This window comes from Tauraco erythrolophus, chromosome 12 (genome assembly GCF_009769465.1).
Source record: "Tauraco erythrolophus isolate bTauEry1 chromosome 12, bTauEry1.pri, whole genome shotgun sequence".
Classification (NCBI taxonomy): domain Eukaryota; kingdom Metazoa; phylum Chordata; class Aves; order Musophagiformes; family Musophagidae; genus Tauraco; species Tauraco erythrolophus.
The window spans coordinates 1,292,662-1,310,471 of NC_141476.1; the positions used below are offsets into that span (position 1 = coordinate 1,292,662).

The 17,810-nt window shown below is 45.2% G+C and overlaps 1 protein-coding gene across 1 annotated transcript in view; it reads right to left on the reverse strand.

Moving 5' to 3' along the window:
• Positions 1–17,810, reverse strand: part of GRM7 (glutamate metabotropic receptor 7) — a 260,616-nt gene that overhangs the window by 46,076 nt on the left and 196,730 nt on the right. Inside the window, exon 7 of the mRNA XM_086618784.1 lies at positions 16,475–16,614. Coding sequence (XP_086474910.1) covers positions 16,475–16,614 — 140 coding nt within the window. The remainder of the gene's footprint in view (positions 1–16,474; positions 16,615–17,810) is intronic.

The window sequence follows — 17,810 nt, forward strand, 5'->3', positions numbered from 1 at the left end:
GTGTCCCAGCTCCGGGAAGCCGCCGGTCCCTTCCCCTCCCCACGGGGACCCCCGGTCCCTCCCCAGCCTCCACACAGGACCCAGCCCCGCTCGCCCTCGCGCTCCCAGGCTCCGGAGTCATCCTCTCCACCCGGATGCCCTCGGCACGGGCTTGATCCTAGTTACACCCCGGCACCCCAAAGTGAGGTAAAGACTGAGCTCGCTCCTGCCTCTTCGTTTTCCTTCTGTGTTCTTGTTTTAACCCCAAGTCCAAATCCAGCGACTTCAAAGCGGCTTTAAAAACTCGTGCAGGGCAGAAGTCGGACACGTTAAGCAGCAGCTCCTGAAACCCAGAGACACCAGTGTCCAAACCTCATCCCTGGTTGCTGGAGGAGCATCTCTGCTGGGATGGAGCAGAGCCCAGCACCCCTGCTCCCCGCACAGCACCCCCCACCCGGCCCCGAGCTCTGCTCCTCATCCCTGCCTCCCAACAGCTTTTTTCCCCTCCTTCCAGCACCGTTCCACAGGAACACTTTACCGGCAAGATGGAGCATCCGCCCAGCACTGCCGCCCTCCTGGTGCCAGAGCTGACACAGTTTGTGCCAGTGGGTGTTTTCAAGTGTCTTGGGACACTTCCAAAAAAAGCTACTTTAGAGGAAAAGCAAAACCTCCAAAGTTTTCCTGCTCTGCTGAATTAATGACCTTAAATCCCTCCCATCTATCCTTTTAATATAGAGAAGTTAAATATCCTTATATATTTTTTTTTTGTTCTGGTTTCTCCTACTGCTGCCGTGTTTCTGCCCCAGAAACAGGGGTCCCAGCCACTGCTGCGGGAACATCTCCACAAACAAACACCGGACACGCAAAGCAACTTTCTAATCAAAGGTGATGGAAACTCATCGCTTCCCAAAGTCTTCCAGCCAAAAAACTCACAGTTTTCCATTGTCAGCACAAATCAGAAACGTTGTCAAGAACTCGTGATGACACCCCGGCAGCGCCGGACCCCCGGCGCCGCACCTGCTGGTTCGGAGACCGATTAAACGCCCCCAGGACCAGTCTCTCCCAGGAACCACATGGCTCCAGTTTCTCCCTCTCATGAATGCTGTGACAGCTCCCGGGAAGCCCTGGCATGGGCAGGGAGCCCACGGTGCCAACGGCTGCGTGAACGTGTGCAGAAAATAACTTATTTTTATATATTAAACTTCTTTTTTAAGCAAAACTTCAAGCTTTTGGAAGAGGCAGGAGCAGCTCACGCCGTCGGGGGCTGCGGGGTGGGTGAGGGCTGGAGGTCAGTCGCCTGTTTGAACTTCCTTCTAGTAAGAGAACTCTAATTGCACTTTAACCCCTTCAATACCCACAGGTGCATCGGGGAGGGGCTCCTCCCCTCCGCTCTTCTCGCACCGAATGTCCAGCTGGACGTTACCTATCACGGGCAATAATTGCCCTGGCACCGGTTCTTGCCACCTGGAGTAAAGGACAGCTGGTATTTGGGTACAGGTATAAAAATCTGCATCGCATTTTATTTAACACATTCAATTAATTATCATTTGAACTGCAGCTAAACCCATCACTTTTGTTCCTACACTGTAACTCCTTTTTGGTGATCTCACAATAAGCAGCTCTTAACCTACATATAGACCTCGTTTATTTTTCTCTTTCCTTTCTTGATCTTCCTTTTTCTTTCATTTAATATTTGTCATCATTTTCTACCAATCTTACCTGCTTTAAGGACACCAGAGCAAGTTACACGGCGCACTTGTAATAACATCTTTAATGAGATCCAAGGGCTATTTGTTCTACATTAAACCAAGGACATTTTCAGCACAACACCGATGCAGAGAAAAATGCTTAATCTACAATTTTTTGCAAAAATGCTTATTATCATACATTTCTGTTGAGACACAATAAAACTGAAGATTAATTATTTTAATGCTTTTATATCTCGCTACAGCTTTGTGTTGTCTTCTCACTAATGGAAGGGGATGGACCATGCATCTTGAGTATTCACCCTGCATCCACTGCATAATTTTTTTTAATTAGAAAAGTGCACGTACTTCCAAATGTGCATTCATAATACACAATTCATATCTATTTAAGTTGATAGGTTAGAGTAAATCTATCTTCTGAAAGCAGAGGTTATCTAAGACAATTTTTCATCCTTAAGTAAGTGGCTTAGAATTGGAGTATCTGTCATCAGCCCCAAGCCAAGGACTGAACGACGGAGCATCTGGGGGTTTTTGCTGCTGCTGCCCTTTGTGCCGTGCTCAGCCTTTTGTCCCCAGCACACCTCATCGTCAAGCTGGTCAAAGGAGAGTCCAGCCTGACACTTGTCTTCCATATTTCACAAAATAGCCCAAGCTCAGAGGGCCCTTAATATTTCACATGCAGAAAATAACCCCTCCCACACGGGGAGCAACACCGCACGCTGGGTTTGATTTCAGAATATCACGTATTCCTTTGAAAATGAATCAAACCAGCCCTCAAGGTCTATCGCTGGTCATTCTGCTGCAGTTGGTTTTTTCCCTCAACCAACAACAGAAAGTTTTAGGGGAAAGCTTGGTCTCCAAGTGCTTTCCTTCGCCTCCTGCTCCAACCCAGCACAGTGCAAACCTGGTATACAGTAAATAGTTGGATGACAACGCCACATCTAGAAGCAAATCCTGGAATTCTGCTTTTCTCCTGAAACTCCTTTCCTGAGTCATTTTTCATGGTATAGCCACGAGCTCACCTTACCCAAGCTTTGAGAAAAGTATTAGCCCTTTATGTTTGTTCACCTCTGCTTACGAGCTAACAACCTTTTCCCCCATTATTTACAATTGTGAAAAAGGAATACATCTGCCAAATCTGATCCACTACTTCCAAAACGGAAAGGGTAACAACTAGGGATGTACCAAATGGCATGCATGTAATTTGGATAGCATTTATCTTGAAGCGCCTGTCGACTCAAAATGCTTTAGTTATTTATCCTACTAATTCCCAAGCTGATTCAAAGACCAGTATTTGCCAGTAAAATTATTTGGTCCCGGTTTTCCCTTTTTAAAGACTCAGCATCAATGGTACAGTAATTTCTCATCATGCCTTGCGTGCATGGCATAATGGCACAGAGGCCAGGGAAGTAAGATGAAAGAAATACAAAATGCTGAGTGAAACTCAGTACTCAACTCATTTAGACCCCAACTGGATTGCTGCTGGATAACTTCATACTGTTAAATTATCTTGCTCAGGTTATACTCAGTCAGTTGGTCCCTACAAGAACCGTAGATGGTACAGAGAGAATTAGGGTTGGCTGATGGGACTTTAATTATATCCCACTTGGGGCCAGTCTTACACCACAACCATGTCTCGCCGACACAGAGCATGGGGGGAAGAGGAAAGAGATGGGGTTGGGACGGGCGGTGGCTGCACGGGAGGGTGGCCGGAGGCGGAGGCTGCACGGGACACTGGTTGGGTCTGCACACAACTGGGACATGGCAACAGGTCTGAGACAGCATGGAAAAACCCAGCAACGTGGGCTGAAAATGAAGATCATGCCACGGATTTAATACCTGAATTAATAAGAATAAAAATATTGGCCCTCCAATCACATCCTAACTTAAACGATAATAGTATCCATCTAGCTGAAGTTATACTAAAATTCTGCAAAAAAAAAATCAGAGGTTTGGTTTTTTTTTTGAGGGGTGAGGGTGTGGTTTTTTTTTTAAATTAACCTTTCAAAGCTAAGGAGTTTTGTACCTCATCACATTTTTGCATACTAAAACCATAATGACACCAAACCGTGCCTTTCCCTGCCCTCACCATCCCATTCCATCTCTTTGAAAAGTAAAAGGAGTTGGTAACTTACTCCTTCCAGTCGAGCACCTTAAATATTTAACTGTAGGACTTCCCTTCCAGCGCAGCGAATTCCCTCCCCCTTCCCACGAACAGGGTAATGCCATCACTAAAAGGGTGGGGAGCCCCCTGGTGTGCCCCCCGCTCTGGGATCTGCCGCAGTGGGGAGGTGGGGGTCACCCCCGGGCACGGGGGGACCACGTGTAGAGCTGCCACGTCCCAAACAAACTCAAACCTGGTGTAATGGGGACTGGGGAGAAAAGCCTGGAGCACCTTTTCCAGCTGAATTTTTCAAAGGGAAGGGACCCAGGCTCTGCTTCTGCAGAGCTTTAAGCCTGCGGCAGCCTCACCAGCCTGGCTAAAGGACAAACACTGCAAAAATGGAAAAAAATACCTAATTATAGTTACCACTGGGAGCCGGACGCTCGGATGCCACTTTAATGGCCAAACACGTACCCTCTGCACCATTAAAGGGCACAGTTAACAAGAAAACAAGGTTGCTTCATGGGAATCATCTAATGCAGCAGCATTTTCATATAAAATGTACATGTTCAGATCAGTGAGAGAAGAAAGAAATAAAAAAGGCAAACGAAGCAAATAAAGGCTTCCCCTCAAGTTTTAAGAGGGGATAAAGACCCTTTGCAGCTGTTTATTTGGGGCCATTATTGCCTGTCTCGGGAACGACGAGCTCGAGACACATGGAAGGGCACACTATAGAGCTGGCATTACAGGCCCGCCGCAAACCACGTCCGTTTTCCATGGAAATCAGTATTCAGGGACATGTGAAAAATGATTATTTTTGACCCACTCAATATATGTATTCTCTCAGGAATCCACGTTTTGTTTAAATGTTGGGAACTCTCAGGAGTGTCCACAGGGTCCTGATGCATGCAGAGCTTTTAAATACCCTGCATGGGATTTCTCCTTCTCCCCTCTCAAGAAAACAAGAGCAACATGATGCAACCATCATCATTTCTATCCTACCGTCCTCGGCACTTGCACCTGTACGGTGGCAAAATGACATTTTACAAAACCCAGCTGGATTATGCTTTGGACCTACAAAAGTAGCTTTAAGCCAATAGTTTCCGTGTCTGTTAATACAGCACCTTAAACACTTCTACATGCAGATTTGAGAAATAAAACCAGAGACAAACGAGCACGCCTTGGGCTGCTGAGAATTGCCACTGGAGTACTGGTGTGACCGGAGGATTCCAGCCCACACCTGGGAGGATCTGCCAAACTCAGATCTCAGGCACTGAAAGCCTAAAAGCCTGTAATCAACTCACGGCTCCGAGCTCCAGGATTTGCCCATGGAAAGGACGCCTCAGTTCTCAAAACATGAACACCTCAACAGAAGCCACCGTGTATTTCGTGCGTCCTCTGCACACAAGCGTAACAATAACACTTTTTTTGCTCTTTGTGTCCCCGCCAGCCCTTGGCTGCATCCCGACCTCAAGAAGGGGAACACTGGGCATTCCCGACTCACAGACACTGGGAGATGAAACCAAAACCTTCTACCACACCAGATGAACTGGAAGAGGAAACAAAGTCAGTAAGAAAAGAGACGTCGAAGAAAGGAACGTGGCGAGCGTGGTCCACGCTGCCGCCCACCACCTCCAGGAGAGAAGATGACACTTATTTTGCAACGGAAATGACAAAACTTCAATCCATTTGATCCAGAGGCAGATATTCAATCACTAGTTTGCTGATACTTTTCCCTCTTTTCCAGGCACAGCCCTGACTCGTTGTTCCCTACCGCGCTCACCACGTGTCTCTGTGTACCTTCAGCCTGTGAAAGACTTAAATAGAGAAAACACTTTCTGTCAAACTTCCTTTGCCAGGGCAAGGAGGAGATGCCACCAGAAAAGCTGCTCCAGCGTCTCCATGCCCCCGGGGACCCCCCCAAACAGCACAGCCCTCCTCCACCTGCCACACAGAGCCACAGCAGAGTTATGGGGGGGTCCTGCTGGGCTGCAACAAGGCAGGAGAAGGATGGAAAAGTCTGGGAAAACCACAGCTAAAGACCACAGTGGTCTAACTAGAAATTTGATTTTCCTGACAGGTATTTGCAAAACGTTGGGTGCTCACGTGCCGTTGGACACCGTCGTTCCCCGCTTTCTGCGCTCGGAGCAGAGGCAGAGCAGTTGCTCGGGCGAGCAGAAAACCAGCTTTGTTGCACATACGTGGTGCTTTTCCCTACAGAGCTGGGTGAACGTCTCCAAACACAGCAAAGCACATCTGTCATGGAAAAGCACTTTTCCATTTTCAGGTATTAAAAAAAAAGAATATTACGCCCTCAATAACATGCAAAGTGACATTATTACTCCTGCCAAAAGCAACCAAACCTGTTAATTATCCATAAAACATCCCAGCAAAGTATTTGCTCTTGAATATATTTGCTGACAGAAACACATTAGCCTTGCAAAAAAGGATTTACGAAGTGATGTGCAGGAGCAAAAACATCGCCTATTTTAAAATCACAGGGGTTTATTTTTTGACCTTCTGTTTCTTATGTTACTTATTCTCAGACCATAAGGCTCCCTGCCCACAGGCTCATGCACATTTGAGAGAACAAGACAAGATGAAGCAAATTCTGAAGTCACCAAGTCTTCTGCTACGTATTTTTTTTTTCCATTATAGCATTTATGAGCTCCTTACATTTCTGTTTTTTTCCTATCTTTGAAAATATATATAATACATCTTAGATATTCTCTCAGCCTGGTTTCTCTTAGCATTTATATCCCTACAAACACTCTACCTTGTGACATTCTCAGACCTGGAGGAAAATGATACTGATACTCAGAGTTGCCAAAAGCTGATATAGCTTAATTTACTTTGCTTTGCCTAAGGTGGTACAGCTCAGACAGCACCGCCCGGGCAAAATGGGTCAATAACAAAGAGGAAATGACATTTCACGTCTTTAATTCCAAGTCTGAGCTAGTTTTCAGAGCGAGGTGTAAGATTTAACTATTGCCTTCCTCTTTTTATATAGTGAAAATCTATATAGGAAGCTCAACTCACTGAATAACCTTTCTTTTTCAAAAAAATGACAGTTTTCATTATTTTCAGGTGTGGCAAGGAAGGGATCTACACCAGTCTGGCTCTTCCCTTTGTGAATTATCTTCTGACTCCGCAGACGGTGGTGACTGAGGACTGCACGTGCCCGTTCTCCGGGATGGCTCTGTTATGCTACTCACACCCAACCTTATCAAAGCCTCCCAACATTCCAATTCTCCAAGGGACTTTCCCCATTCCAGAAAAAGCCTCCCTGGCAGGATTTCTGACTCACTCCACATGAGACCTTGCTGCGGGATGATTGCGCGGGGCTCCCAGTTGGGCACCAGCCGCCGCAGCACACATCCAAACTGTGTGCCAACGTTGGACACCCCTCAGCTTTCTGCTGCATACAGACTCTGGGATTCTCTGGACTACAATATGCATTGCCTGAGAGTTTTTTTTCAAGGAAAGCACAGGTACCAACAGAATTATCTGCATTTATTGATAATTTGCAACGACGTGTTTAGGTCTCTTCTGTGGCACAGAAGAAGTGCTGCTCGATTCATGTGGTTACCACCATGTATTTTGAGGTTGTGCCCTTATCTGAATAAAAATTATTTGCAGCGGCCGTTTCTAAACCTAATGTGTCAAAACCATCTGCAGCCCTACAAACCGCACCAGTTTTACTCCAAGAGCACTTACCAAGTCAGGCTGTAATCACAGCTTGTGAGCAGGACCTGTGTGATTCCAGTCCTGCTGTCTGTTAGTGTATATTCTGGAGACCCGATGGAGGACTATGGAATTAGCATATGGTCATGCAGCGGGCCAGTGGTTTGAAAAATTCCTTTCCAGTTGGCTGAAAGTTAATTCTGCAAGTTAAGATAATTAAAGGTGTTCATGCCGGTCATGGTTGACATGAGCAATGAAAGATTACAGAATCTAATGACAGAACAAAATAAACAACATCTCTTATTATGGTATGCATTATAGCTACTGACATGTCGGGCATGGCCACTCACTAGCCAAAACATGTAATTGGGATGTAGTCTAGTAAACACAACGATGTAATTATTGACCTGTAAATTTCTAACTGGAGTAAATCATGCAGTTTGGCTGATGGCGTAACGGAGACTGAGCTCAGAAACGCCCAGCTATGGCAAAGAGCTTCACAAACGGGCTGTGGACCTTCCTGGAAGGACTTTGCATTTAGCGGTGTTTGTGCTGAGAGGTCCCAAAGAGGCACCCACAGCTCCGTGAGCGAGACTATCGCTGAGTATCACCTGGTGACTCTGATGTGACATGGAAAAGTGGGTGGAGAGACAGGACCGGGGTCAGGGGAGCAGAAGATGCAGTGTCAGTAATAGTGCCATGGGGAGAGGGGCTTCAGGTAGGTTTAATCCATCTCAGTGGGTGTAAATGCCTGAAGAGGCAGCCAGGGCTTTTTTATGTACCATAAAACTAGTTATTCTGGGGCAGAATAACGTTTCCAAAGAGTGCCTGGAGAAGAGGAGGAATGCCACCACACTCGGGCATAGCCCCAGCTGAGGACCAGGGGCAGCAGCAGCTGGCATTCACCAGGAGCAGCACGGGCTGAGCAGAATTTCCATGGCAAAGACACAGCCTGGATTGAGTTACTTTCCAAAAATGCCAACGAGGCAACAGTGGCTAAAATAATTGGTACTTTTTCAGCTATCAGAAACCCAGTTACTTCCGGATACAACCAGTACAACTACATGGCCATGTGTGCCAATATGCTGTAACATACAGCTAATTAAATCTAAGGGTTTGCCCGATTTCATTAAAAATGTAAAGTAAGTTCCAACAAGTGGCTACATCTGCTGAAAGCTCAAGGTTCTGCACTGACATATGAAAACAAAACATACTAATCGTGCTTAACACTTAAAATCTTAATTTTAAATAACACCCTGACCTCATTTGCTGAATTTGTTTAATGAGACTGCCTAACACCTGAATAATGCATACCTCCTGTCAGCCCATCAGCTCACCCAACTTCAGGCTCCAGGTTGCAATAGAGACGTGTTATCTTTGCACCAGCTACTCATTATGGTCTGTAACAGGAATAGGAAATGACACTACAAGGGCCAATTTATGTGAGAATAACTGAAATGAGAAAGGAAATAGATACCAATTTTTATCTATCTTGACGTAATCTTTGAACCATGATGTTGAGCTCACTCACATGTTGCAAACCAACAGAAATCTTCAGGATTATATATTGCAAAGGTCTGTGCACATATATACATCCATCCATCCACACACAAAGGCATGTAAACACACACATTTTCTACGTATATTTGCAAATAGGGATTTTGCAGTTACACGTGATGTGCATATAGGGGCTAGAACTGATGATGTTATCAATAATTGTGCTCTCAGCTATACACAACTTCACTGAAACTGTTCAAGCTGGAATTTTCTAGGTTGAGAGATGTCAGATTTCTATTTTTAAATTTCAGATAAAATACTTCAAAATACATTATTTTAAAAGCGTCTAAAAATCCCCAGAACAACCTTGTGGTGAAATTCTCTCGTCCCCTGCTATTTGAAGCAAAAACTTCCAACTGGCCAGATAAGTGCCCTATTGCTTTCCTTCCACCAGAAACTGGGGAAATCCCAGGCTTTCAATAAACTGAAATTTGCATATGTTCCAGAAATATTTACCTTTTGCTGCAAAACATTCTGAAAAAAATCCATCTGCTCTGAACACGCTCTACTTCCAAGAGAAAACAAAACAAAACCAAACCAAACCCAGCAACAAAACCAAAAAACAATGAACAGAAACAAATTTGAACACATAATTTTAGAAACATACCATCTGCTGGCAGAATATACCTGAGCCTCAAACTTCATTGAGTAGTTCCTTGGATCTAACTGTCATTCTGAACATTTCAGAAAAAAACAAAGTCAGGTACATCTAGATCTCTTGCCAGAAGTTTAGATATTTAATTACTCTTTTCATTAACTTGCTATTCATAACATTTATTTCCAAATTCTGTAACAGAGACATTTACAACACTTAAACAGATTAGTCTGAGCCCAAACAGAGTCAGTGGGTGCTGAAGTGTGCAGGAGCTGCACGACTTGCACAGACGACAGTTATTGAATATATTGACCTGTGATCTGATCTAGGTGGTCCTGCTCCGGCGGGGGGATTGGACTAGATGATCCTTTGAGGTCCCTTCCAATTCCTGACATTCTGGGATTCTGCAGCATGGAAGTCACATCCTTCTCTTTGCCAACGACTCGAGGGTCAGCCACAACCTCCCACCCCCGGAGGGGGAAAGCCGACCCTCAAGCTGCACGCAGTCTCCGTCTGCTCCAAGCCCAGAGGCTCTCAGCTACAGGAATGTTACTTTCCTTAAAGCAAGATTTTTTTTCTTCACCCCCCCCCATTTTTCATAGAATCATAGAACGGTTTGGGTTGGAAGGGACCTCAAAGACGACCCGGTTCCAACCCCCCTGCCATGGGCAGGGACACCCTCCACTACACCAGGTTGCCCAAAGTCTCATCCAGCCTGGCCTGGAACACTGCCAGGGATGGGATTCATGCTCCTCTAAAATACTGGCCTGAACCTACAGCGAAGAAAACATCATCATCCAGCTATTTCCCCGAGGAGGAGGAGGGAGTTATTAATAACTACTCAGCTATTTCCTTCGCGCCGTACAACACGAGCCAGGATTTATAAGGGGAGTTAGATCTATGTAACGTACGTGTTTATGGAACCATATTGATAATTATCAATACTATTAATCTTCTAAGCACTTGTTTAGAAAGATTGCAGCAATCTATCACTTCTTGCTGGAGGAAATTAATAAAAGCGTGAGGAATTGCTAAGCAGCCAGCCCTCCCCACGCCGCATGCAAAAGGCTCCATTTTCGTGTTTCAAGCTGTACGCTGCTTCGCGTGACTCAACAATTTACAATTCAAGGGCACATTTATAAAACAATACACATTTTTTTTGTTTATCTCTGCACACAGAGTGGTTAGGCATCTTTAATATGTATTTGTTTCTGTTTGAAAACAAATTAATTGGAGAAATGTTGTAATTTTATCGAGCTAACACTGTCTGAGGCTTGGGAAGCGAAACACGTTTCGAACGAGAGCTACTTGAAATCTCTACAGTGTGATAATGGACAGGACATCGTGTTTTCCACCGTTGCTCTTTATCAGTCAAGGATGCACCTTCTTCAGCCATCCTGAAAATGTGCTGCAGCCTCTGATCAGCACCTGAGTGCCCAGTGGCACCTTTATGAGCCACAACACCGAGCTGGAAGAGCACACTTGACAAGCTGGAGATGCCAATGCAATTAAAACAACGTGATGCACCCTACGTGGATACTAATAGGCTAGAAGTACAGCATTAATTAGACAATCAAACTGAAAAAAAACTCCAAACCATTAGCTTGATCTAGGAAGATATCCCTCTCTAATGGCAAATAAACAGGTCTCCTGTAACCATTTCACTACTCACCAAGATGAAGGTGAAACAGGGCATCACATCTGCCACCACGTTGCAAGTTGCAGAGGGATGGTACGAGACGAACCCCACATCTCAGCTGGGTGCTCCACCACACAACGGAGGTGAGAGCACTTCCCCCACGGAGACCTTCCTTCTTGGTCAAGACCTCTAGCCCATCACGCGGGATCTCAATGCCCCAGCGACTCGTTTGTTTGTTGCCAGATGACAGAAAGCAGCTGCTGTCCGTACGCGAGAGCCCGGACAGGTCTCTCCAACCTGCTCACAGCTCAGCTTCCACGGTGCCAACACATCCAAACCAGGACTGAGCCACTCAAACTGAAAACTTTGAATGAGCTCAGCCTTTTAATGACTTCCAAAAGCTTGTCAGTATGAAATAGGAAAACAGGGTACAGATGGAAGAAAAGGCCAAAACTCTGACTTTTCGGTCAAACGCAAGTTTGCTGCTCACTTCGGCGATACAAGAGATCAAAGTGGGATGCCTGCCTGTCCAATCCAACAGCAGTCTACTTACTGGGAAACACTTTTGCATAAATCACATTTTTAACAAAAAGATTATTAACAGCAAGACTAGCTGTACTTTTCATTCTGCATAGCTGTTGGAAATTTCTAAGTTTTGCTATCGTTTTAGAACAAAATTTGAAGGAAGTGGAGCGTATGCATGTTCTGTCTGCCCATCCATCTGTCTGTACCAACTTCCTTTCTAATAACTTTTGAACTTGCAGGCCAATTTGAAGCATGTTTGCTACAAGCAGAGATTTCTGAAGGATGTGCCTGCAGGATTGGTAAAATCCAGTAGATAGAAGAAAGATCCACCAACCCTGAGCACTCTCACCCTTTTGGTTCGGCCAGCCAACCAGTTGGCATACGTGTAATTCAAAGAGAGCCACAAAACAGGCTGTCGTTTGCACAGCAGATGATATAGGGGTGTGGGAGGGAGTTCAGGCACTGCAGGGAAATTGTGGAGATAACTACAGGAAGGAGTCACAGGGAAGGTGATGAAGAACGCTGCTGTGATAGGGTATATAGAAGACAAATCCCTGGGAAAATAAGATTCACCAATTTCACAGGGATTGTTTTCTTTATTTTTGGATTTTGACAGTTCAGAGATGCTTGCAGAGGTTTGGATATGAAAACATAATAAACCCGGGACCTGCTGACTTAACTCTATATAGAGAAAGAGAAGCAATATCTCCAAATTTCCCATGAGAACCCGCGGTTCCTCTAGGAGTGATCCATTTCTTTCTCCTTCAGGCACATCAGTTCCTCCAGGAGAGATGTGGGGTTTTTTTCAGGCACTTCAGAGCATTGGAGGCTGCACTGGTAGAAGCCAGGGGCAACGAGAGCTGGTCAGGCAGCTCCTCGTGTTCCCATCACACCTCCTGCCCTCAAAGTGCTTTAGGGAGACCAGCAAAGGCAGGCACACGTGGCAAGATGACATCTGCTGTTATTGGATCTATGGTGTACGTGGGGTAAAACAGAGCGCAGAGAGTTAATTATCTTTCTAAAATTGAAAGTGAAACATAAGGCATGAAAGCAGAACCTCTGTCTCCCAGCTGCTCTGCCTTCGTGCTTAACTCGCAGTCATCCTCACTATTTCCTAGTGCTTGAACAGCACAAGTGTTGGGATCTAGTTATTGCTGGAGTCGGGGAGGGGGGGAAGAAGTTACCCATTTGAAAAGCAAAACAACCAAAAACCAGCTGGTACATCACACACCTCCTTTTCCCCATGGCAGTTTCCCTCCTTTTCACCACCAGCACTTTTGGCTCTTCAAACGCACCAGTAAAGCTAAATACAGTCAAACCAGTTCTCCTCGCGACACCGAAGCGTGCCCTCCACACCAGCACAGCAACGTACCGCCCCAGTTTCAGACGCTGATGTTACTGTGGTCAACACTTTTATGGTCTAATGGCACGAGCTGTGTCTTTGCTATTCGACAGGCTGCGGGGGTCACGACACTGGATTTCAACGGGGGTGCAGCTGCCCAAATTTCCGATCCTAAAATTCAGGGCAAAGCGTTTCAAACTGCAGGAGGATGCGGACTGTCAGTATTTTCATGCTACATCTGCAGGCAGGGGGGCGAGAAGGGGCTGACGGAGCTTGACATAATCCTCACCGAAGCGAGGGAGGCAGGAGGTGCTCTCCCATGACCTCTGATGGGAGGTGGGTGGGCATCTCGTAATCACAATTTGACTGCAGGGAGAACAAAGCACTAAACGGTTTTTCATGGAATACTGGCCAAGCCATTTAAAATTAGACATCTGCTCGTGTTATCCTTGCATAGAGATCGGTGAAATACAGCCAGAGCTTTTGCTAAATCATGCACTGAGTACTAGGCAAAGCTGCGCCAGGTTGCCTGACACCGCGCAAGCGAAAGAAAATTTGGTGATTGTTCTGTCCTTACGTAAAATCTACTTTACACCCCAAGTTTGCTGCAGTGAAAAGTCACAACATATTTTCTTGGTTATCGACTGAGTTCTGACCTCAGATCCAAAAATGTCAATCCAGAGCGAGTCAACTGCCCTCAGAGGAGACACTTCCCATAAAAAACTTGCTAAAGGGAGCGCGGAGTCCGGCTCCTGCGCGGGTTGGGAACAGGCACCGGCCTTTGCTCGACACTTCTGCCAGACATACAAAAGCAAAGGTGACACAGAGCTGTGGAGCAGCCATCAGGATTGAGAGAATTGTCAACCCAGGCTTATAAACTCATGACAACAAAAAGAAAACAAACTGATACAGCGTATTTTAAGATTTGCAAATATCTTTTTAAAGATCTCATCAGTCTTATGCGACAGAAAGAGAAATGTAGGGAGAAGCTATTCTGTAATTTTACATGAAAAAATCTGCTACAGCTATCAAGATTAATCAGCCCTGTGCCCCCCTACTTCTGCCTTTCCCTCCGAAATACCGTGACTGGGAGCATGACATGTGCCACTGTAGATTAGACTGGTGATAGACTGGACAATAGCGCTACTTCCAGGGAAATAAAATGGCAAAACGTTCTTGCTCCTTCTTTGAATGAGGACAATGATAAAGAATAAAATATTTACTCACCTGTGGTGGTCTTCGGCACTTATTTACCTGCCACCTTCGAGATCTGGAGCATCCTTACCAATAGGGCAGAACAACATTTTTCTTTTGTAACTGAGGAAATTCAGACACACAGAACCAAACCAGACTGCCCAAGATGAGAAGTCTCTTGGAAAATGAAACATCACTTCAGCATTTTCTAAATTAAAATCAGCACTCTTACCAAACGTCCTTCTGTTTTCCCTCTTGTGTTGGTATTAAAGAAATAAGAATTGGGGAAATATATCCCGAAGCGTCATCTCCACAATAATTACTGACAACAAATCGTAGCCTTTTGTAGTTTTTCCTGGGATACATTTAAGAACAGCTACTATTTTGATTGGTTATTTCAGGGAATCCTTGACTTCTCTGCACTCTACAATTTTCTTTATTGTTGTAAGAAAATACAAAGAAGGACCATCATAGCAAAGCTAATCCTGTGTGAGAAACCAGGATCTGTAAGTGAGTAGAAGGCAAGTTACTGGGAGAATCTCAACTATTGATACAACCCCGTTGCCATTAGGATATGAGGGTGAGGAAAGTGTGCTTTTTATGGAAACATTTAACACAAAAACAGGAATACAAATCAAGCTCCACTAATTTAGCTTTAAATCTTAATGAATCAGGATGTGTAGTTTATATAAAGAAGGGTTTACTTAATAAAATATTAATATTTTTAGTAAAAGAACTATAAATTGCAAGTTAATATAGTTTTCCTTAAATAGAACATCAAAAGTTGAAACCCACCGAAATAGCATACAGCACATCAAAATGAGTCAAAAGTCACGAAGAGCAAAATAACGTGGTCAGTCTCGAAGACCAGACCCTTGGTAATCCACATTAATGACTTCACTTGAAAAAGACAAGAAAACATTAAAACTAGAAATAAAAAAGGTCCTGCCTTCAGTTTCACTCCAAAGACGGTGGTTCGCTCTGCCCTGGCAGCCCATGGCTTGCACCCCAGCAGAAGAGCCGCGTCGCTGGAGCAGCAGCTAACATCTCCCCACCATCAACGGGTCTCGTTCTCCGGGGGCAGCCAGCGTTGGGTGGGGGTGTCACACAGACCCAAAGCACAAAGCACAGCTGCTGTGACCACACGTTGTGTGCCAGGGATGTCCTGGGCACCTCTGGAGCGTGTGTCAGGACCGGCCCGTGCTCACGCAGCCTCCCCTTTCACCCTCCACACTGCTTTGAAAGGAAATCTGGCAGCAGAGGCAGGGAATGAGCCACAACACACCAAGGATGGATGATGTCTGGAGAGGGAGCTGGTATAACCTCAGGTGGGAACTTTGAGAGAGGAAAACCCTTCGGTAGCTACTGGCATGTCACTTTGGGAATACCTGTTGCTGAAGGGAAAACACTGACTTTGTGCTTTAATAACAGAGTCAAACAACGGTAAGGTGAAACTGGTACCACTTCTCCATGACTCCAAGGCTCAAGCAATTGCACAAAGTCAAGCAGGAAGCCTGAACCCAGATCTCAAGGGAGCCGTCACAGACCATCCTTGTATGGACAAAGGTGCCACAAGAGCCTCCAGCTCCTTCAGCCACCAGTCGTGTTTTTTTCATCTGGGAAACATCAAAGTATCTTGGGGGTCTGTGATCACCTGCTCTTACGTGCTTCTTTTTCTTTAGGCGTCACTACAAAAAGGCCATCCCATTCTTATGGATATCTTTGCTACATGCTTAAAAGTAACATCTAAAAAGCGAGTCACTCAAAAATCATTTAGTTTCAGCTTTCCTAAAACTAGAAAAACTGAAGAGCATCTGCAAATGAAAGCCCATTGGTTTCAAACTACAAAGCATTACTGCTTCATTTTCCAAGTTGGCAACTAGGGACTTCAGGCACACAAAAGCAATAAAATTTGCATGATCACCTAATGTCTCTATTAGTCTGAGGAGCTTTGGCAGTCAGGGTACAGAGAAAAGGTTGCAGGATAGAGTAAAAGAAGACAATATGCAAAAAAAAACACCCAAACCCATTATGTAGCTGTGAAGAAACGGTAAAGATCCCTATTAATTTTTGCAGGATGAAAAAACCCCACACATTTAGCGACTATACCTGACAAAAAAAGAGCAAGCAAAGAATAAAATAGACTCACATTGAGCTGGAGGTCATCTGTCCACTGGCCGATGAGGCGGTAGCCCGGGGTGCTGGTGTTGGTGGTGTGGTACTGGAAGATGTCGTAGCGTCCTGGGGCATCACCGTTTTTGTTGAACATCACTGGGGTGCCAGCACTGCCTGGGGGGAGGAAACCAGACAAAATCCAACCAACCAACGCCAAATCTTTACAATATCTGTTTTATATAGCCACGATTGAGAGCTTTCAGACTGGCAATGTGTTTCAGGCAAACACCATCTATCACCCCGGCCATCTAACACAGATCCATCAGGACACAGCGGCGCCATCCTAGCCCTCTTCCAGAGATTAACTATCACTGCCCAAACCTGCTGACTGAAAATAAAACAAAGCAAAACTAGATCAGCCTCACTTCACTCTAGTTTTGCACAAAGCAAGAAATATCAGAAGGCTCTTCTTCCTGCCCTCCAGCCTCCCTCCCATCTCTTTCCTCAGGGAGTTCTTCAGTGAAAATCACTCCTGTGAATGGAGCCTCTAAATGACTTTTTTTTCCCCCAGAAAATGTTCCATCTGCTTCTGAGAGATACTGCTGTCAGAAGACAGCCCAGGTCTAGTGAATCTTGACTAGCATCCAGAAATAGCTTCCTCCTCCACAGTATGTTCTTATTCCCATAAACGACGTGCAGTTGGGATGGAAGAGAACAGATTAAGCTATAGGAAGACTGTTCCTTGTGTACTCCCTTGTTTAGGCTCTGTGACACTGACTGAGAAGTATCTCAGTCAGGAACAGTTCAGGATCCTGAATTAACTTGATCTGCCATACACTAAGGTGATGACACGGGAAAGGAAGCGCAGGGCCAGGAGCACGGCATGGACACCCCACAACACCTCCTTTGTGCCGGCAGCCCGGAGGTGCTCCGCCAGCCGAGCGATGGGACAGCCAGTTCCTGATCCTCCGGCGAGGTCTCACTAGACCATCTGCATTTTAATTACCACGGCATTAGCCGTCAACCCTTTCTCAGATGAGAATTCAAAGCAGCGTCGCATGTCCTCAGATCTCAAGGTGAAAACTTCAAGGGTGCCATTTATTTCAAGACATATTAAAATAGGTTTCAGAAGGGTAGAGTAATATTGTGTCAAGATTGAAGATTATGACAAGACTCCAGCGTATCTATATTCACAGCTTCCTCCTCCTGCGCAACTTTTTTTCCCCTAAAGCAATGAAAAATCTCTCCTGTTGTAGCATTGAACTTTAAGATTATGGTTTTCTTCATGATTCCCATTCTTCATTGAATTCCAGCGAGTGAAAAGAGATTTGAAGGAGTGAATTAGCAGTTTCCATTCTAGGCCTGCTAAA